General features: G+C 35.5%; 2 protein-coding genes across 2 annotated transcripts; both read left to right on the top strand.

Moving 5' to 3' along the window:
• The first annotated feature begins 3,223 nt into the window (after positions 1-3,223).
• LOC119809814 (olfactory receptor 8B3-like) lies at positions 3,224-4,156 on the top strand. The gene has a single exon (XM_038322960.1). It carries the CDS (start codon positions 3,224-3,226, stop codon positions 4,154-4,156), a length of 933 nt encoding a protein of 310 aa, XP_038178888.1.
• A 15,202-nt stretch (positions 4,157-19,358) lies between these two features.
• LOC119810215 (olfactory receptor 8B3-like) lies at positions 19,359-20,291 on the top strand. The gene has a single exon (XM_038323584.1). It carries the CDS (start codon positions 19,359-19,361, stop codon positions 20,289-20,291), a length of 933 nt encoding a protein of 310 aa, XP_038179512.1.
• Positions 20,292-23,668: the final 3,377 nt, after the last annotated feature.

Here is a 23,668-nt window from a genome sequence, read left to right as displayed (position 1 = left end):
AAAGGGAAGGTGGGACTGAAAGAAATGGACAGGAAAGGAACTTCCTCACACCAAAAAGGTCACCACAACAGGGACCTGAAATGTGAAACTAAACACAGTTGGAGGAACTGGCTTGCTCACGCATGAGTCCAGTCACTTCTGGTGGGATGTCATTGGGTTGACAGAAACTCATTGGACAGGAGCGTAATAACTTGAAGTAGCAAATACAAGATCTTAAACTCAGCTGGAGAGGGAAAGCACGCAACAGGTGTGGCATTAGTGCTATCCAGTTCGGCCCAAAAAATTCCAGCTCAAGTACTTATCCATAAATGACTGAATCCATAAATATATCCATAAATAGATCAACCAGATTTCAGATGACACATCCAGGAATTATCATACAGGTATACACACCAACAGTGGAAGCAGAAGAGGATATCATCAACAGTTTCTACATAGATCTACAATGGAGAAATGCAAATCTAGTGTGAATTTAAAGAACTATTTCCCATTATTTGACCAGATATAAGAATGTTCTTAATTAAAGCATATGAAAACAGCCATGGATTTTATCAACATTACACTTAAATACCATACATGATGCATAGGAGGAGAAATTGAAGAAATGATAAAGATTTTGTAAACTCATCTGGCTACACTACAGATTCTGTTTATGCATATTTGTCAATGTGAATAAAGTGCTAATGAAAGGCAATTATTTTGATACTCTTAGAGTGAATAGGCCTTAGTATATACAGAGAACACACCCAATATATTTATTAAAATCAGGGAAAGAAGATAATGTCACAAACTTCTCACTTCAAGTTACTGTAGAAGATAATGAAAACAAAAGAAAAACTTATAACTTCTTTCCTCTTTAATAGAGCAGACACAGCTCCACCGAGAATGGTGGAAGTAGTTGACTGAGCATTCTGAAGATTGGCAAACCTGACCTTTAATGCATAGGGCAGGAAGGCCACCAATATTGACAGACACCCAAAGGTATAGATACTAGCTTAGCTGTACTCAGGGTTAGTGGTATACCATCTCTGAATAATAGCACTCACAGGGGTGTACTTATAGTTGGACCAGAAGAGGACACATTTTGAAAACAGTACTTTAAAAATATTAATGCAGTTTTCTGAATATCTAAATAAACTACAAATGATTAAGGTTTTGCTAAAAATTCTTTACCCAAATGTGTATACACATGAGGGTACATTTAGATACTCTTTAAAATGAATGGAGTCCAACATATATTGTATCCTTTAAACTTTATTCCAGTCTCAGTTGGATGAACTGAAGCTTAAGAGTCAAACCAATAGGCAGGGAGCAACTTTTATTTTAAAAAAAAAAACAAACAAACAAGCAAACAAGCAAACAACAAAAAAAGCACACAAAAGTTCTTTGAAGAAGTCTGGAATAATTCATAAAATAGACAAGTCATCTGATCTGTCAATCTATTTCATCGTTGTTGTATATAATTTACCTTCTAGTAGAAAGGCCAGTTTAAGTGTTACAGTATTCTTAATTCTGCATAATCAAAAGAGAATGTCCTTCAGCTTAGAACATACAAGACTGTGTATCCTAATTAATGTACATTTTATTTTATGGTATGTGTTTACTTAGGTGTTTCTCCCCAGCCCCCTGGCATCCATTTTTGGAATGTTGGGTGCAAAGTTCCATTTCAAAGCTCCCTCCGCTGCGAGTTGCCTCAGTCCAAACTCCACCTCCGAGAAAGCCCACCAAAATGGTGATCCCACCCCGAGAGGGTCAAGACAACTCCCACAGGCTATTTAAACCCCCCCAACCCCGAGAATGAACACGTGGTCTCTAGGTTTTCGATGGTCTTTTGGTTCTCTGTTCCCCTCTCCCTGTTTTCTCAAGAGGCCACCAGGGAGCGCTGGTTGCAAAGCACTGTTAGTGACGTGTACAATACAACTTACAGACACAGAGCAGGACCTGGGGACAATTTCTTACTTAACTGCAGGTATCAAGAGAAGAGAAACTCCAAACTCAGATTTCCCTACAGATCTCAAGATAATTGGGGAGGCAAAAATTTGTCTCTCTATCCACAAGTGAGGATGCCCATTCTCTAGAGTGAATGGAAAGGATAAGTATAATTGTGGGTCCCTCAAGAAATTAGAATAATGATCCAAAATGTAATACAGCTTCCTCAGCTCCTTCTTTGAGTTAAATGTGATCCTCTGAGGAAGAGCCTGGACATTCTTCTGCCCTTCAAAAAGCACATATATCCTGAGGTTAAAGTGCCTTTTCTCTGCTCCCAGAAAGCATCAAAGCCTTAATCACAAATAATGTTCTGTATTTCGGAAATTGGTCCAGGAAAATTAAGTCTGTGTATATCTTCTTTAAATTGAAATATATGGAACCTTTAAATATGAATTATTTATACACATGAACTGAAATAAATGGGAATGTAAGAGAGCTCCGAGGTTTGGAATAAAATTTCGTAAGTTTCTAAATTTAAGGTATAGTAACAGACACCCCCTTTCTTTATTGAATATTTGTTTTAATTTTTATTTTGTTGAAAATAGATGTTTCATATAATATATTCTGATTACAGTTTTCCCTCACTCAATTCCTCATAAATCCTTCACACCTCCTCTACTTTCTGACTCCATACTCTTTGTTTGATGGGCTCCAGCAAGTATCTCCCTTTTCCTGTGCCAAATGAGACACAAGTGAAACCAGCAGAAAAGAATTAAGGAAAATTGGATAGTGTTAAGAGGCATTTATTGTCAGTAAGTTGCAGCATCTCCGCAGCAATTCTACATGGTACAATTTAAGTCTTCCAGATTAATGACTTTGTGACATGAGAACAGGCCACACATTCTCTCTGTCCTGTCCTTGTTCTTTTAATTTTAAATTAGACACATCTTTTCCATTCATACCACAGCAAAGGTGAATCTGTAGCAGCAGTCAGCACTTTACTGTCTAGGCATATGCTATCAATTTTAATATTGTAGTCAAGGAAAACAGGAGGTGGGAAAAGGTTGAACCCGTCTTAGTGTAGTCTCCCTTTTTAAAAAAATACTAAAATTGGTACTACTGGATTTCAGACTTGGGATTTTTTTCTGGCTGCAGAATGTGATTCTATATGATTAGTTTGCACTAGAAGAAACATTCCCAATATATATCTCATAGGTGGGAAGGATCCATGACTGAGTATGGATCATCCTCTAAGGTACCTCTATTTCCTGTTCACAGATTGTCTTCAGGAAGAATGGATGCAGTAAATGTTTCTTTGGTGACTGAATTCATCCTGGTAGGATTAACAGAAAAGCCTGAACTCCAAATGCCCTTGTTTTTTCTGTTCCTAGCAATGTATCTGGTCACTGTATTTGGAAATTTGTGTTTGATAATTCTGACTGTGCTGAATTCTCACCTCCACACCCCTATGTACTTTTTTCTCTTTAACTTGTCCTTTGTAGATATATGCTACTGTTCTGTGTTCACTCCCCAAATGCTGATGAACTTTATATTAATGAAAAATTCCATTTCTTATATTGAATGTATGACCCAAGTCTATTTCTTTTGCTTCTTTGTTGTTTCTGAGTGTTATGTGTTGACTTCAATGGCCTATGATCGCTACATGGCCATCTGCAATCCATTGTTGTATAATAGTGTCATGTCTCCTAAACTATGTTTGAGCCTTATGTTTGGTTCCTACTTTATCTCATTTTCTAGTGCTGTGGCTCACACTGCATGCATGCTGAGACTGACCTTCTGTGATACCAACACCATCAACCACTACTTCTGTGATATTCCTCCTTTGCTCCAGCTCTCCTGCACGAGCACATTTGTCAATGAGGTTGTAATATTTATTGTTGCAGGCATCAACCTTGTTGTTCCTACTTCAACTATCTTTATCTCCTATGCTTCCATCCTCTCCAGTATCTTGCGCATCACCTCCTCTGAGGGAAGATCCAAAGCCTTCAGCACCTGTAGTGCCCACATTATTGCTGTTTTTCTCTTCTTTGGTTCATGTGCACTTTCGTATTTCAAACCCTCCTCAGCTGGATCACTGAATGAAGGAAAAATCTCTTCTGTCTTTTACACCCATGTTGTTCCCATGTTGAATCCCTTAATCTACAGCTTGAGGAACAAAGATATTAAAGTTGCCCTTAGGAAAACCCTAAGCAACAGGAACATTTGACTAGCCAATTGTCTTTAAGTTCTAATTCTGGGCACGGAAATAGTTTTGGTTTAGGGGTAATATTTTATCTGTAGAATTTACCTCTTTTTTTCCTAGACAATATTATATTTTTTTCAGAATTTGAACAGTCAGAAACCCTTGAAGTAATTATGAAGCTTATGCTTTTTTTGTATCATAAAAGGAAATTTGAGTCTTCTAAATTTGGTTTAATATTGTGTTAGTCTGCTTTTATTCATTCTTTGTCATTTCCACCATTTTATATTCAATGTCTTATTTAAAAATAATGACATGAAACAATTTGTTCATTTCCCTCCATTCATTACATACTTATATTTCTTATTCTCATAATCTAAAATAGTTCCTCAAGTGATCAACTGAAGTAACAATAGTATGCTAGTTTCCACTCTATGTAGAGGTGTTTTATTTTGAAGTTGTTTCTTGGAAAGTGTAATTCAAATTACTGATTCTGCTCTTTTCTGTATTTTTCCCACTGGGAAGCAACACAACACTACAACTGTCAATGTGATCAAGAAGATTAATTGGTGATCGAAAGCTTAGTGAAATTGTAGAAATTCTATTTTTCAAGCATGATGATTTTTCGCAATAAGAATTTTAGTTCATCTGCAAAATTAAAAATGGAAAAAAATGAATGTTTTAAGGGTCTAGTAATACAAGAAAAGAAGACCTGGGAAGAAAAGGTGCCAATAACAGGCTTTAAATGACGAGGCACAAAGACAGTGAGTAAGTAGGAGCTTTTCCCCTTCAAAGAATCAAAAAGAGGTTCTGAAAATCATGTTATTATTTAAATCTTAACTTTCTTGTAGAGCATTACAAATATTTACCTTGTTTTTTTTCATTTCACATTATTCTTAACAGCTACAGTGACTGTGCATTCCTAGTATTTCAGGGATATAGATTGTTTTATATGGAAATGAAGACAGCATGTATTTTTGAGTTCAAGTAGAGCAAGGACAGCTAAGTCAAGGAATGGAGTGAGTGGTTATTGTGACACTAGGTAAAAAGAAGTCTTCAGACAGTAAAGGGTAGGCAGTGGGAACCTCTTTCTATAGTTTCTTTTTCATTTTTGGAACTTTTTTTGAAATATTGAGGACTGAAATCTCTCTGGATATGTTAAAAAAAAAAAACTTAAGTTAGCTGACAGAAAGAAAAATTTAACACAAAGGAAGATCCAAAGACAAATAAATCATTTCATTGTGGTTGATTTTATATGGGTTTCCCATATGGAATTTCTCTTTAAAATAAACAATGTAAGGTAAAAATGGATTTTGCAGATATTATTTTCACCTAACTCCTGAAGAGCTCAATTTTTCTCTTCCGTGAATCAATGTGAGTAATAAAATGTTTATAGCTACACACCATTTTAAATTATTCACCTGAAATGTTAAACATTGTAGTAACAGTGGCAAGACTTTTCATTCTAAATTGAGGTAGTCCTACACGGTGTATGGTAGGACAGTAGAAATCTGTGAATACCGAAAAAAAAAAAACCTCTCTCTGTCTATAGAGGAATGATTCAATTTCCTATGTCAATGAAGCATCATAAACAGAAATAAAACATGCACATGATTCATATAGATGCCTATGACGTCAGGCAGAGATGACTGTACTCTTCAGTAGGGTAGACATTTGCCAGTGTTTATTGTAGTAAGGTGTCCCAGCACTGATCAAGACAAAACAAATCAGAGATTGTGCACTTTTCACTTTTTCTTTTTTCTTACTTGATCAATATGGAGATAACAAGGCCTCCCTTAGGTCCTGCAGTTATAAAGGAAGCCAGTAAATTACTTCAACATAATTAGGATAAAAGATTGGATAATGGAGTAATCATCAAAACATATGTGTAACCTTGCTTGATGGAGAAAGAACTCAGTAGGCCAATGCCAGCATGGTTAATTTAGCAAACTATGTGCGAAAAAACCAGGAAATATGTCAGTGTTGAGATTTTGCTTAATACGTGTTAATCCTTGCATGAAAAGCTGAGTATCACAGGAAACACTAAGAAGGAATGATAAGATGTATCCTAACCATAGTTTATCTACATATGTACATGACCTTTATAAATTTCTTCATCAAAATTTTGCTATTATACCCATACATAACATTTATATACTCACCTATATATCCTGACCTTCACCATTAAATGTCCTTATAAAGCTTTGACTAGAGTGTTGTTTATGTGAATATTGAAAAACTTATGCAACCATGAAGAAGAAAAACCCAAGTGTATGCAGGTAACATTTATAGTACAAATTGGATCTCACAGAAGCAAACCTAGAGATGTCTTGTAAAACTGTAGAGCAATCTAGACATGTCCATGCAGAGACAACCAGTTCACCACACTTAAGGATTAATTTTCACTTACGTCTATTAAAGGAAGAAGGTTATGTTCAGTTCAATTAAATAGATTTGCTAAGTGAAAAAATTACTTTATATTAATACTGTTTTAAGAGGAGTATGTTCCATTCCGATTTTTAGAACTTCATTTTAATCTCTTTTTTAAATAAAGTCTTTCTTCAATAAATTTTTTAAAATATTTTTTAGAAGAATTACCTTAATTCTTGCATGTTAAGGTCAGACCTAGGGCCTCATATGGGCTAGTGAGTACTCTACCACTGACATTTATCCACCATAGTTTAATATGTTATTCCACTTGTTAACGATATAATGAAGAACTTAAGAAGTCAAGATACCAAAAAAGAATAAAATACTGAAGGATTAATTGCTCTATTTTCATAATGAAATGCGTCAAAGTATATACACTGAGAGCTGAATAACTGATAAAATAGTTGGTGTATAAGGAAACAAAAAACATTCCCAGACAGATCCTCAGTGAGATAAGGATATCTACTCTCTTGATTTCTGTTTAATATAATTCTTAAAATTGTAGAAATAGTAGTAAGTACAGAAGGAAATGAAAGTAAAAGTTATTTTAATAGGAAATGTAGACGTTAACTACACATGTTCACAGATGATACTTCACACATAAGATATCCTAAAGAAACCACAATTAAATCTTAGAGCTGATAACAGTATCAATAAAGTTTCAAGACATAAATTAACACAACAGTTGTCTTCCTTTATGCAAAAAAAAAAAAAACAGACTGAAAGGAAACTCTGTGCTGGCTAGTTTTGTGTCAACTTGACACAAGCTAGAATTACCCCAAAGGAGGCACCCTCACTTAATAAAAATTGCCTCCATAAGATCTGGCTATAGGGCATTTTCTTAGTTAGTAATTGATAGAGGAGGGTCCATCCCATTGTGGGTGGTGCCATCACTGGCCTAGTGGATCTTGGTTCTACCTAAAACAAAACAAATTAGAAAATCAATACAGCTTGAATATGTCCGAAGAAAGGAACAAGATAGTAAGAAGCACCCTTTCACAGCCTCTGTATCTGTTTCTGTCTTTATGTTCCTTCCCTTTTTCTGTCCCTGTTCTGACTTCCTTCCATGAACAGTGATTTGGAAAAGTAATTCAAATAATTACTTCCTTCCTGAACTTACTTTGGACATGGTGTTTCATTATAGCAATAGAAACCCCAACTCAGACAAATCCTTTGTACAATAGACATCACCATAAAATAAACGTAATCAACTACATGAAAAAGCTCTAACGTGAAACAATTAAACATGAGGAAAGACACTAAAGGATGGAAGATTTCTTATGTTCATGGATAAGAAAAATTGATATGGTCAATATGTTCATCTTAGGAAAGCAGTCTTCAAATTTATTACAATTCCTAAATAAATTCCAGGGTCATTCTTCAAAAATGTGGGAAAATTAATAAAATTTAGATTATAACAGTCAAATAAATCAAAATCTTGAATAATAATAAAAAATAGTACAGTTAATACTACTTAGCATAAAGTTACATTAAAGGTATAGTAAAACAATAAGCACTTCAAATTAAGTGTTGGTAGCATGAAACTGATGGAGGCAAACACAAAAATTTCTAAATTTTAAAATTCTCAATATTTTCAAATTACAGAACTAATAGTATTAGTAGGAACATTTAAAATATGAAATGTTATATTCTGAGATACAATTACATGAGCTAATGAAAACTAACCTCACATCTTCATAACAGTAGAGGAAAACTCTAGTCTTGTAAAACCTTTCTTATGATCCTTCTGGAGTACAGTTTTTTTTTTCTTCTTGACCATTTATATGATACTCTATGCGTAAAACATAACATATTAAGAATAATTCTGAAGAAAAGCTTGATTGCTTTTCGACTACAACTGTAAACTTCTGTTTCTTTCCCCAGTCATGACAATAAGTCCTGATAGTGCCAGGTAAAACAACACTACTCTGACATTTGCCGTTTTCTGTGTGGTTTCTCATTTTCTTTGTAACGTATGTTTACAGCATTGATCAGAACTGATGTTCTTGTATCTGCACACCCTCTATAGAAGTCGATATATACCCTTCAATTTCATTGTCACACATATGAAGACTTCATTTTAAAAATTATTTTTCGTATTATAATATGATTTCATCATTTACCTTTCACTTTATTTTCTCTACCCCCCCCCCTCATATACCCCTCCTTGCTCAATTTCAAATTCATGGCCTCTTTTGCCATTAATGGTTGTTATATACATATATGGTTATGTATGTACAAACTAATTCCTAAATACTTACTTAAAACTTGATTAATCTGTATAATGTTACTTGTATATGTTTTTCAGGACTGATCATGTGGTACTGGATGACCAGTTGGCATGCCATTGAATGGGAAAGACTATTTCTCCCATTCAAAGCATCGTTGATTGCCTATAGTTCTTTGTGGAGGTTTGAAGGCATCTTGTAAGATGTCTATTGTTGCCCTGTTATCCTCATGTTTAGAAAAGTGTCTATGCAGGAGAAACATTATGATATAGCTTCTGATATTCTGAGGACAAAATCTCACAGTAAACTTCTTGATTCTCTGGCTCTCACAATATTTTCTCTCCTATTTTTCCAATGATTTCTTGAGCCTTAAGTGTGATGTTATGGTGATGAATCTGTAGGGACTGGGCTATATAACTCTGCATGGTGATTGATTGTGGTTTTCTCTAATCATGGGCACCTGCTGAAAGGAAATGTGAGGACTGCACTTGCAGGGGGTATAAGAAAAATATTTATAATGTAACTCGGGATTATGCTGGTCTATTAAAGGGGGAGCTGCAGGTTCTTTTCCTTGTTCTATGATTTCACTATCCCTGAGCACTTAGCTAAGTTTCCAGTACCAGGCATCATTCCGGTTTTGATGAATTGGTCTTAAGTTCAATTAGAGAACTGTTATTTGCCACCAAGATATTTATACCACCACCATATTCTCAGTATTGTAAATTCATACTTTTTTCTTTATTCCAGGTTTTTGATGTTATGATATTATTATTTCTCCCTTTCCTCTCCTCTATCCAAACAAACTAATGCCCTCCTCACTTTCCTTCATATTTGTGTATGCCTGTGTGCCTGTGCATCTACGATCAGGTCTTAGAAGTTGATAGTAGAGTCCAGACTATCACATAATACTGCCTGAATCCAGAGTTATAAAGAATTATGAGTCACTTGACTTTGGAGCTGGAAGTGAAACCATGATCCTCTACATGTCCTGTAAGTGTGCTTAGCCACTGAGCTGCCTCTTGATGCTCCAATTTACTGTTTTTATTTAACACAGTGTAAATAGTTCTAGATAAAGTCGTTGGGCAAGAAAAATAAACAAAATATACCAAATTAGAAAGTATGAAGGGTAAATATTTCTTCACAGAGCATGTAGTATTAAATAGAAAATCGTAATAACTAGAGCACATAAAATTAGACAGGGAATTTCATAAATATGAGTCAACACTAAAAAATGGAATTTCCATGAATTATCAATGAACAGTCTTAAAGAAAATTAAGAAAGTAATTCTGTATGCCAGAATACTAAAAAAGTAAAATACTGGGACTAAAGGGATAACTTTTTGTAGAGTGTTTGGTTCTCAAGAATGAGGACTTGAAAAGGTACACTCTAAACCTATCCAGCTCCCAGACTGACCAACCCTCCAACTTCTGAAGCCCAAAACCAAGATTATGTGTTGGGCTCCCTCAACACCCAACTCATCTGTGTTTAGCTGAGCCAAAGGAATGAGACTGTGGGTCTGTTCTGCATATCCAGGACTGTAGGATATCCAGGACACAGGTAGCAAGACGATTCTCAGGAAAACTCTGTGAGGGCACAGCATTTATGATGTAGCAGAGACCAGGAGCATCAAACCAGACTAATGATTATTGTGATGAATGCCTGCATGTAAGAATATATGGATAGAGAGGTTTATTATGTGACTCAGTATGTCACACTACAGCTTCCATGATGATGCTTTTCCTTTTTCTCTCCCCATCCCTTTTATTCCCCTAAATTTTATTTTGTATTATTTTTGGGGGAGTAATCAGAATATATGATGTGAAAGACAAAAAAAGAAAATAAAAAGAAAAGAAACAAATTGTCCTTAAAGTGGATAAAAAGCCCAGCTAACAGTGGGATTCATATTTCTGTTTCCTGGCCATGGATTCAATATTCCAAGCTACCTCATGTTCCTACTAACATAGCTTCCCTACCATGGTGAGATATATCTTTTAACTATGAATCCAAAAGAATTCATCACTCAACTTGCTTTCTCAGCCATTTTATTACAGTAACAAGAAAATGTCCAGTACAGTATCTAAAAGTAAAAGAAGTGCTATGAAAAAGTATATGGTGAACAGAAAATCTTCAATCTCTGAAGAAGAGAGAGAGAGAGAGGGGGGGGGGAAGAAGCAAGGAATGAAGGAAGGAAAGAAGAAAGGAGATTTTTTTCCAAAGACATCAGAGTTAAATTATGTTTAACCTTGTATAACTCAACTCCATCATTTTGAATTCTTCAAGGTTTACTGGTTGTCTGGTTGTCTGTCAGGTCAGGGCATTTATGGTACCTTGTTCACAGAATTATGAAACAGACACACACATACACACACATACACACACACACACACACATACACACACACGGAATTTTTATTAGGACACATCAAGAATATAAATTCCAGATACAGTACCAAGAGATGCTATGACCCACCTTAGTGAGAGTATAGTCAAAAGCCATGGATGATAAAATTGTCTGAAAAAAAGCATTGACAATGTGGAAGGTTTGAATGGACACATGGGTCTTCATTCCTGTAGTTCTGGGTACAAGTTTAATCTCTATTTAGTTAATGCATTTGATTGGCAGCTCTATATTCTCTATTTTATTCTTATAAAATGCTATATGCCTGATTTATTTGTTTTAAGTATATTAAATTGTCAGAAAATGTTATCAGACAGAAAGTTTAAGATACAGTATAATGTGCTGAAATGTGTGTAATATGAAAAAATCCCTTCATATTTCCATCATATTATGAGACTGAAAGTAATGAATAGAAACTACAGAAGTGAAGTGTGTCTTGGTCACAAAAAATAAAATGGTGATAAAATACTTGCTAAGGAAAACTCGGAGTAGGTACTGGTTTCTTGACATATAGGTTACAGTCCATCAGTGAGGGAAGCAATGTCAAGAATATGGAAGTTGAAATGAAGCAGAGAAAATAGAGGAATGCTTCTTAGTCACCTGCTCTGTAAGGATTGCTCTGCTTACATCATCTTAGGAGTGTTGCTCTGATAATGGGCAGGACCCTCCTGCATAAATCATGTACCAAGAAATTACCATAGAACCTTCATCTGGTGATGGATGGAGATAGAGACAGAGACCCACATTGGAGCACTGGACTGAGCTCCCAAGGTCCTGATGAGGAGCAGAAGGAGGGAGAACATGAGAAAGAAAGTCAGGACCATGAGGGGTGTGTTCACCCACTGAGACGGTGGGACAGAACTAATGGGAGATCACCAAGTCCAGTTGGAATGGGTCTGATGGAACATGCGACCAAACCGGACTCTGAATGTGGCTGATGGTGGAGGCTGACAGAGAAGCCAAGGCGCTGGGCTTTGATTCTATGGCATGGACGGGCTCTGTGATCCTTGTCAGTTTGGATGCTCACCTTCCTGGACCTGGGGTGAGTTGGGAGGATCTTGGACTTAACATAGTGTAGGGAACCCTGATGGCTTTGGCCTGGAGAGGGAGGGAGTGGGGGTATGGGTGGAGGGGAGGGGAGGGAAGTGGGAGGAGGGGAGGAGATGGAAATTTTTAATAAAAAAAAAATAAAAAAACAGAAATTGCTCCATACTCAAGTTAACAAGCCAATCTGATGGTACCAATCCCTCAAATGAGGTTCTCTCTTTCTAGGTGACTTAGTTTGGGTCAGGTTGGCAGAACTAACCAGAAAATTTGAATTACATAATTATAAACTCTATTCACCAAACCATGCACTAGATCAGAGATTCTTTTTTTATTTTTTTATTTATTAAAAATTTCTGCCTCCTCCCCGCCTCCCATTTATCCCCCTCCCTCCTCCACTCCCCCTCCTTCTCCTGTCCAGAGACCAGTAAGGGTTCCCTGCCCTATGGGAAGTCCAAGTTCCTCCCCCCTCCATCCAGGTTTAGGAAGGTGAGCATCCAAACAGGCCAGCCCCCCCCCCCCCAAAGCCAGTATGTGTAGTAGGGTCCAAATCCCGTGTCATTGTCCTTGGCTTCTCAGCAGCCCTCATTGTCCACCATGTTCAGGGAGACCGGTTTTATCTCATGCTTTTTCAGTCCAGTCCAGCTGGGCTTGGTAAGCTCCGAATAGATCAGCCCCACCACCTCAGTGGATGGGAGCACTCCTCGCAGTCCAGACTTCCTTGCTCATGTTTTCCTTCCTTCTGCTCCTCATTTGGACCTTGGGATCTCAGTTCGGTGCACCAATGTGTGGCTCTAGATCAGAGATTCTTCAACTTTGTCCTTTTGCAATCCCTTTTCAACTGAGAAAATTTTTACAGAACCATACATATGGGAATATAAAACACATGACAAGTAATACCATGGAGTTACTGATAATTTAAAGAAATTCATTTTAATACAGTTAGTTTCTCATTTTTGTATGTTGCTGGTATGTGGGCATTGAGAGAGACAGAGAAAGACACACACACACACACACACACACACGAGAGAGAGAGAGAGAGAGAGAGAGAGAGAGAGAGAGAGAGAGAGAGAGAGAGAGAAAGAACCCCTTGAAATCTGTGGATATGGGTGTCAATCCATCTTCTTTTGGGATAGAGTTCTATGTTGTTTACTGATAGGTTTCCCAGACTAGTGGGTCATTCAATTCTAAGAATTTCCCTCCCCTCCACTCCTCTCCTCTCCTTTCCTCTTCTCTCCACTCTTCTTCTCTGCTCTCCTTTTCTTCCTCTCCCCTTAGAAATATTGAGATAAAAGACTTGAGCTATCAGATCCAGCTTTATATGAATTCTGGTGATGTAAACTCAGGCCCTTGCCCTGTTGCAGCAAGTGATTGATTTATTTACTCACTGATCCAATCTCTCAGTCTCTCAAGCAGTTTCCTGAAATGTATATTATTCTTCTCAACTTGTAAAGGAAAACTTCACATATTTATGACAAATATGTACTTATTTATAGTCATATAACCTGTTATATATTAACTGAATATTTAATATTCCACAACAAGACGATCTTCAAATTTTAGAGCTTATAAATATTTTTATTTTATAATAATCACCTCTTTTTGTAAATGACACAAAATTGTCTAAGTGTTTTTAAGACCACTTCAGAAATTGGTATAATTCTCTGGAAAACACAAGCCAACAATTGTTTAAGTTATTTTATGTAAATATATATAGAAAGGGTACTCATGGATTTTCAATTTCTATGAAGAATGGCAATGTAATTTTGACGGGGTTGTTAATGAATCTATAGATTGTTTTTGGTTATGATGACCACTTTCACAATATTAAAATTATGAATCCATGAATATCAGAAGCCTTTAGATCACTTAGAATCTTCATTTCTTAATTGTATCTTAACTTCCTCATTACACTGGTGTAAGGACACGCAGTCAGCAGGTGGCAACGGTGCTTTTCTAGCTGGTATACTTGCATCTAGATACAACAGAAACATAATACATTTTATGCAGGTACAAAATGAGATATTTGTGATCATTGTTAAGCAGCCTTCTGTATCTGTCACATTGGCAAATAAAGGAGATACTTTGCTCCCCAGTTGAAATTCAGAGAAGAAAGTATATGTTTTAAGTTATACTTTCAAAGACAAGATAGTAGTGCAAAATAAGAAACCTTTTCAACAATAGAAAAATGCAACTCTATTGTGAATTTACTTGATTATTTGGAAAATTATGTCCCTGTTCCCATTATTTGATAAAAAAATATGTGCATTATTTTATGAATATGATGGAATCCAGTCAGCCAAAGATTTTTACTAACATTGTTCTAAGATATTACATATGCCACACAGGATAAGAATTTGTAGAAATGGTAAAGTTCTGCTGAAAATGTATCCAGCTGTACTGCAAATTCAGTTTCTGCATATTTGCCATTATGAATAAAGCACTAATGAAAGCTGATTCATTTGAAACTCATTAGAGTGAATGGGCCTTTGTAATTTGTACAGAGAACACTTCAGTATATTTATCAAACACAAAGAAAATTAAAGAAAACATGCTCCAATGTTACATTTTCTCTCGAGTTAGTATAGAAGAGAATGAAACCAAGGAATGTCTTTTACCTATTCTTCCCTCATAATAGGGCAAGCACAGTCCCACTGAGAATGGTGATATTATAGATTGAGCATTCAGAAGGTTCGTGAAACCTGACTTTTGTATATAGGGTAGGAAACCCAACAATATTGTCAAGTCCCAAAAGGTGCAGATATTAACTTATCTATACTGGAAAGGATGTGTGCATTGACACCTTGGAGAAAGTCAGTGTTGCCAGTGAATGGTTTCCAGACATTAATACACTGATTCAATTATATCTTCTTTTTTTTTCTTTAAAGTCAGCTCTTTATTTAATTCATGTATAATTCCAGCATCAGCATCTTCAGTAGTAACCTTCCCAAAGACCTCTGCATTTCTTAACTCTTGCTGGATATAGCCATAAGATTACAAAATAAGATCACAAAGACAGAAACAAACAGGTTTAACATTGATTTGTGAGTTCCTCTGGTCTAGCTACCTGCCTTATTTTGATCATACAAGGCCAAAGTCCTTTGCTATTATGTTTGAAATACAATTACCACCAAAATCTGACCATGCTAAGAGTTAGAGGTCTCCTCGACCAAATATAATTTCCTCAACTATTTTTTAATTTAGCCTTTGAGAATTTCATACATGTATACAGTAAAATATGATCACCTATACCTCTTTTCCCCTTCCAACTCTCCCTTGAGTCCCCCAAACATGCCTCTCTTCCCAAATTCATGTATTCTTTAATAACTCATTAAGTCTAATTAGTGCCATCTCTGTGTACATGGATATGGCATTGTCCTCTGGAGCACCAGGAGTCATACCCCAAGGAAGAATTATTCTCTCTCTTCTACAAAAGCTATCAATTGCTAACAGCCCTTCTGTTAAGGTTGGGTTCTGGTGCGCTTCTACCCACCTATGTTGAAATATTGTCTGGCTTGCTCTTGTGCAGCTCATATCCACTTCACTATCTGTTTTATATCTAGGTATTGATCCATCTTCCGTTTATTCATATTGAACAAAATATCTGGGATTTCTACTTAGCTCAAATAATTAATAGGCTTCTGTAATTTAAATTTTGATGGTGGCATTTTGATTTAGTCAGCATAGTGTTTTTACACACTAAAGCAAGTATGAGACATTCAATAGCTACTGAGATTCAAAAATTTTTAAAAGGAACTCATACATTTCAAATGGGACAGATCAATTCAAGTTTAAATCATCATTATTTCTATATGAAAGAACTATAAAGTTTGCAATTCTAGAAGAGTCTCAGGCAGGTTTCAAGTGAGTATAAGAAGATATACATTTGATGGTTTGTGTGTACCAACTGAAAACAACTGCATTCATTGTGGGGCAGTTATAGTCAGACTAGAAGGGACAGTTTTGAAGATAATGCTTTTAATGTAGTAATACAGTTTTCTGAGACTATCGAAATAAATCACAAATGATTAAGATTTTATTAGAAATGCTTCATCTGAATGTGAATGCCAATGTGTCAAAATACATACTCTTTGGAATAAATGGAGTTCAACTTATGTTTTATTTTTTCACCTTTAATATAGTCTCAGTTGGATAACCTGAAGCCAAACATTCAAGACAGTAACCAGGGATCAATCTATATCTAAAAAATGAATGAGAATGTGAGTTTCTTGAAGAAGTCTGGAATGATTCATAATATACAAGCCATCTATCAATTTGTTTCACCATTATATAAAATTTACCTTCCATAAAAATGCTGGTTTAAGATATTATGATTGATTAATTTATTAATAAATTATTCAGATAAATTTGATAATTATTAATAAATTAATAAAATATTCATATATTATTTAGAGAAAAATAAATTGTCCTTCAGTTTAAGCATGCAAAACTTGTGTATCCTGATTAATGTAATTTTTATTGCATGGTGTGAGCTATATAAATTTGTAATCATCCTCTTCTTCTTATGTGTTTCCAAGTGTATAAGGTTTACCTTCAGTCTTCCTAATAGAATACCACATTTTGTAAACCTGTACTTTTTAAATTTTCAAAAGGCTTATTTTTTAATACCTTTGATGTTTTAAATCAGTAAAATACTTGAAGTTTTATATATGAATATTATATGTAATGGTGTTAAATATATATCTTGAGGTCAAATTATTAACCATCAAAACTGATATTTTATATATTTATTCATGTAGTAATATATGTCATAAGATGATTTTCATATAAAAGCATTGACTCATTGATCATATTTCCACCATATGTGCTCAGATCTCTTTTTTCATATCTGCACCCTCTTATTAGAAACACTTCTTCCCTTACATTCATATTATATATACATATAATGTTCATGCATGTGTATAAAATTTGTTAGCCACAGGAGGAAAAAATAATGTTTATCTTACTGATAATTGGTTATAAATTTTTGCATATATATGTATATATCAATAAATGTAAAAGCCAAAGAAGACATTAATTTGGTTTACTTATTTAAAGGGGTTAGTTGGTGAATAGGGGATGCTTGGAATAAGGAAAAGGAATTGGGAAAGTAAATCATTTATATTTTCTTATATTCTCTTTGTTAAAACATTTTGGAGTCTTTTTATTTAATGTTTCTATCTTTTAAAGTTAACATAAAATTAATTACATTATTTTCCATTTTTCTTTTCTTGCCTCCAAGACTTCTAACACACACCCAATGTTCTCTCTAATCTTCTATTTCCTTAATTGTTGTTATACATGCTCATACACGATCACACACACACAGAGACGCACACCTTTCAGTTACTTTGTATGAGTTCATACCTGACAACTTGACACTGGATAACAAATTGGGATATGTTTCTTTCCAAAAAAAGACTATTTCTTTCTGCTGTTATTTTTGTTTTTCAGGACAGGGTTTTTCTGTGTGACAGCCTGGGCTGTCTTGGAACTAGCTCTTGTAGATCAGACTTGCTTCAAACTCACAGAGATTTTCCCTGTCTCTGTTTCCCAAGTGCTGGGATTAAAGGAGTGCTCCACCACCACACAGCCCAAAAAGATGATTTTTAGCCATCCCAACATTCTTTAACTATATTTAGTTCTTCATCTTTGGTTGAGGGCCCTTGAGATTTCCTCTTTCCATGTTAGCATGTCTCCTGGTATCAGTCTTTTTCAGAAATATATATAGCATCTGTGATGTTTCTAGTTCCATAGCACTGGAGGTAACTTCCTATAACTCTCTACAAATTTCAGACACAGACTGTTGTCAGCCACAAGATCTCACTTAATTGCAGGAAGAGAAGAAAAACCCCAAGCTCAGATTTCCCTTCAGATATCAAGATAATTGGAGAGGCAAGAATCTATCTCAATATCTACACTATGGACTGTATGTTCTCTAGAGTAAATGGAAAGGATGAGTGTAATTGTGGGTCTCTTAGGGTCATGTTCAAGGGTGTAATACATTTTTCTCAGTTCCCTTTTCAATATAAATGCTCTCCTCTGAGGAAGAGCCTGGACATACTTCTGCCCTGCTTATAAGCATACACATCCTGAGTTTAGAGGGCCTCTTTCTCTGTTACCAGAAAAGATTCAAGTCTTAACGACAGATGGTGTTTTGTAATTTGGAAATTGGTCCAGGAAAATTAAGTCTTATGTATATATGTATAACTTCTTTGAATTGAAAGATCTGAAATCTTTATCTATATAAACAGGGAAATGAGAAAATAAGACTGCTCAAAGAAATGATCTGAAAACTGTGAGTTCTGAATCTCAGATATACTAATAATTCTCCTTTTTCTCTTCTGTCTTCTCCTTTTAAATAAATTTTTGCTTATTTTTATTTTATTTTGAAAAGATTTTATTCATTTGATATATTCTGATTAGAGTTGATTTTTCCCCAACTCATCTGAGATCTTACCCATTCTCCCTACATCTGAATACTAACTCTTTATTTCTTTCTAAATACTTGATGGGCTTTGGCAAATTTCTTCCTTTGCATAAGCAAAATGTGAATAAAATAAAACAAGCAGACAAAAGCATTCAGGGCAATCAGAAAGTGTTAAAAGATGTTGGCCACTTTGCAGCACATTCACTGGGGTTCTCCTGCATGGTCAAATTTCAGACCTTCCAGATTCATGACTCTGTGACGACAAGGGGACAGCAAATCTTCTGTCCTGGTGTCTCTCTCTTTTTTTTTTCAGTTTTAGTTTAGGCACATGTTTTTCACTTGTACCACAGCAAAGGGAATCTTTAGGGGAAACCAGCAATGGACTGGTCCAGGCATCTCAATGCAATGTTATTATTGTAGGGAAGGCTCTAGTGAGGGAAGACTGGAGATGAAAAAAGGTTGAATTCTTTGTGTAATCTTTAGCTTGTGATGCTTTTCAGAAACCATAAGGAAATTCATTATTGTTTTCTGACTTAAGGTAGTTTGTTTGTGGCTGCGCCAGGTGATTCTATGTCATTAGTCCAGTCTAGAAGAAATATTCTTAACAAACAAGTCATAGGTGAGCAGGACCCATGAAGAGAGTGGATTATCCTCTAAAACAACTCTATTTTCTGTGTCTACAGATTTCTTTAGAGAAGAATGGATGCAAGAAATGTCTCTGTGGTGACTGAATTCATCCTGATAGGATTAACAGACCACCCTGAACTCCAAATGCTTTTATTCTTTCTTTTCCTAGCAATGTATCTGGTCACTGCATTGGGAAATTTGTGTTTGATAACTCTGACTGTGCTGAACTCTAACTTACATACTCCTATGTACTTTTTTCTCTTTAACTTGTCCTTAATAGACATCTGTTATTGTTCTGTATTCACTCCCCAGATGCTGATGAACTTCGTATTAAAAAAGAATGTCATTTCTTACATGGGATGTATGACCCAAGTCTATTTCTTTATTTTCTTTGCTGTATCTGAATGCTATGTGTTGACTTCAATGGCCTATGATCGCTACATGGCCATCTGTAATCCACTGTTGTATAATGTTGTCATGTCTCCTAAGTTATGTTTAAGCCTTACGTTTGGTTCCTACATTATTGCACTTTCTAATGCTGTAGTTAACACTGCATGCATGCTGAGACTGTCCTTCTGTGATGCCAACATCATCAACCACTACTTCTGTGATGTTCCTCCTTTGCTCCAGCTCTCCTGCACAAGCACAGATATCAACGAACTTGTACTTCTTGTTGTTGGGACCATCAATGTCATTGTTCCAACTTCAACTATCTTTATCTCCTATGGTTTCATACTTTCAAGCATCTTTCAAATCACTTCATTTGAGGGAAGGTCCAAAGCCTTCAGCACCTGCAGTTCTCACATCCTTGCTGTATCTCTGTTCTTTGGTTCAAGTGCATTTGAGTATTTTAAACCCTCTTCAGGAAGGTCTATGGAAGAGGGGAAATTTTCTTCTGTATTTTATACTAATGTTGTTCCCATGACAAATCCCTTAATCTACAGCTTGAGAAACAAAGACATTAAATTTGCCCTTAAGAAAACCATGATCAGCAGGAACTTTTGATTGCAGAGGGTTGTCTTTATTCTTCTTATTTTGGGCACAGGAATAATTTTTTCTTCATGGAAAAAGTTTCAGTAGAAAACCTTACCTCTTTTAAATTTTTAACATTTTACTTTTTCCAGTTTTTAAACATATAGAAACACTTGAAATATTTATAAATCATAGGCTATTTTTGTATCAGAAAAATATATTTGAGTCTTTTGGATTTGATTTAATATTTCCATTTTTGCTGTCTTCATTTTTGTCACTTCCACCATTTTCTATTCTTTTCCTTACTTAAACATAATACTACTAAAAGGACTTATCTATTACCTCCTTTCATTGCATACATATTATTTCCACTAATAAATTAAAATAGTTCTTCAAAATTCCAAAATGAAATAATATTAGTATGTCATTATTCACTCTATGTGGGTTTCTCATTTTGAATGCACGTCATTGAATGTTTAATTCAAACATTTAAGTCTGTTCTTCTCTTTAAATCTTCCTTAGGAAAGTAACCTAACTCTTTCAACTGCCAATGTGACAGGCTTGATTTATAGGTAATTTATTGCTTAATGAAAATTACTTAATGGTTCCAGGTTTTCAGCATGCTATTAATTCAAATTCATTTGGCATATATGTGTTATTACTTAGAAAATAAGACAACATAATAGAATATTTTACTTTAAAACTTTATTATGATTTTTCTGTGGGGTACACACGTGTCTAGTATTGCAGTGGTTTCTTTATTTTAGATTATTTTTCTTATTATTTTTTTTCTTTTTGCAATAGGGATTTGAGTTAATCTACCAAATTAAAATTGGAATAATTTGAATATTTAAGGGCTTAGTAATTAAAGAAAAGTAGTTACAGGGCAGAAACTGTGCCAACAAAGTCATTAAACAGGGAGCCAAGAAGACAAACAGTGAGTAAATAAGGGTATTTCCCTGCAAAGAATCATTCCAGGTTCTGAAACATCATATTATCATATAAATCTTAAATTCTTATGCACATCACTGCACATATTTCCCTTGCTTTATTCATCTCGTATTATTCTTAACACCCACAATGACTGTGTAGCAGTACTATTTTGGCTAATAAAGAATGCTTTGGGATATGAAGACATACTGTCTTTGTTGAGTCCAAGAAGAGTGAGGACAGCTAAGTCAAGGAAAAAGAGAGAGTGGTTATTGAGACACTAGTTAGGAAGAAGGTTCCAGACAGTGCAGGGCAGGCAATGGAATCCTCTTTCTGTGGCTTCTTTTATCTTTTCTGGATCTTTTTGGAAATATTGTGAGAACTAAAACATCTCTCTGGATAGTTTTAAAATGCTCAACTTAATTGACAGTAAAGAAAAGTTTAACCTGAAGGAAGGTTAGGAGACAAGTAAATCATTCCATCAAAGTTGACTTTCATATGGTATACTCATATGGAATTTCTCTGCAAAGTAAACAAAATATCACCAAATGTACTGTGTTGGTGCAATAAAGATATCAAGGGCAGACATTATTTCTACATAACTCTTGAAACAGGTGCTTTTGTAAAGAGCATTCTCTTCTGTAAATCAACATAATAGATGAAGTGTTTATACTCAGAATTCATTTTAAATTATTCACCTGAAACATAAAACTTGCAGTAACTGTGGCAAGACTTTCCAATCTAGATAGAAGATGTCCTTCATACTGTTTGGGAAGACAGTGGAATCTTATGTTTGTTCAAAAATAAATCTCTCTCTGTCTAAGGGGAATGATGACATTTCATATCAATATGACATTACGAACAGTAGTAAAACATATCCATGGTCCAAATGCCTGTGACATCAGGCTGGGATGAGTATGCACACTTCTGCAGAATAGACATTTGACAGTGTTTGTTGTCAAAGGATAGAGCAAGACAAACAAACACCATTCTAACACAAGATTGTCCACTTTCCACTTGTTCTTTGTCCTTAATTGGGAAATTGGGAAATATTGAGGTCTCACATAGGACCTGCAACTGTAAGGAAGCCAGGAAGTTCTTTCAGCATAGTCAGGATAAGGCATTGATATATAGAATAATCCTTAGAAGGTATGAGTATCTGTACTTAGTGGAGCAAGCTGTCAGTAGGCCAAAGGTACCATATGTAATGTAGAAAACTCTCACATAAGAAAAAAGCTGAAGAAATATATCAGTGCTGAGTGCTTGCTTACTATGTGTTAATCCTGGGGGTAAAACATAAAACTGGAAACAAAAGAACCCTAAGAAGAATCTAGGCTCAGGAGTATTAATCATATTTTATTCATATAAGTGCATGACCATTACAGAACCCCATTTCATCAGAATGCTCTATATAATCTTATATTTATATACTCCTTTATATATCCTGATTTTCCCAATAAAATATTGCCATAAGATTATGATCAGATTATTATTTATATGAACAGTGAATGAACTGAAGAAATCATGCGAATAAAGTCCCAAATGTATGTAATTAGCCTTTTTAGTATAATAATGGATCTCATGGAAGCTAGCCTACAAATGCAATGTAAAGCTGCAGAGCAATTTAGACTCTTAAATATGGTCACCACACCTAAGGAGGAATTTTCGCTTATGTCTGTTAAAAGAGGGAAGACAATGAATGCTCAGTTCATTTTATGGATTTGTGAAGTGCAATAAAATTATTTTATATTGATACTGTTAAAGGAGAGTGATGTAGGTGTGTCTTCTATCTATCTGATGATTTCATTGGTTAATTAAAAAAGAAACTGCTTGGCCTGATAGGTCAGAACATAAGTGGGTGGAGTAGGCAGAATAGGATGCTGGGAGTGAGGCAGATGCCTTGGGGCAGATGCAATGAAGCTCCGACCCAAGATGGACGTAGGCTAGAATCTTCCTGGTAAGCCTCCCCTCATGGTGCTACACACATTACTAAATATGGGTTAATCAAAATGTGAGAGTTAGGCAGTAAGAGGCTGAAGCTAATGGGCCAAGCAGTGTTTTGAAGAATACAATTTGTGTGTTGTTATTTTGGGGCATAAGCTAGCTGTGCAGAAGCCAGGCAGGATGAAAAGCAGGCCTGCCTGCAGCTCCTTACTACAGAATGGCACCCAGACGTGGATAACTGGATCCAGAGAAAGCCTGAGAAACCTTGGGAAAGAATAGAGTAAAGCATGTTTTCTTGTTAGCAGCAATTTCTCGGGTTTGCTCTGCTTGCTAGAGGAAAGGAAGCGATCTCATCTAAGAGAGGCTTCCTGATTCAGCTTTAGCTGCAAAACCCTGCAGCTCTTTAAGAGGTCCTGCCACCAAACACTTAAGTGGTGTTGATGAAAAGCTGACCGCATGCTTTTCAGTTTTCAGCCGTAGAAAAAAAACTATACCATTTTAAAATGCTGTCTTTCTGGGCTATCCTGCCAGGGCAA

Source organism: Arvicola amphibius, chromosome 3, assembly GCF_903992535.2.
Source record: "Arvicola amphibius chromosome 3, mArvAmp1.2, whole genome shotgun sequence".
Taxonomy (NCBI): Eukaryota; Metazoa; Chordata; class Mammalia; order Rodentia; family Cricetidae; genus Arvicola; species Arvicola amphibius.
This window is presented reverse-complemented; position numbering and strand designations above follow the sequence as displayed.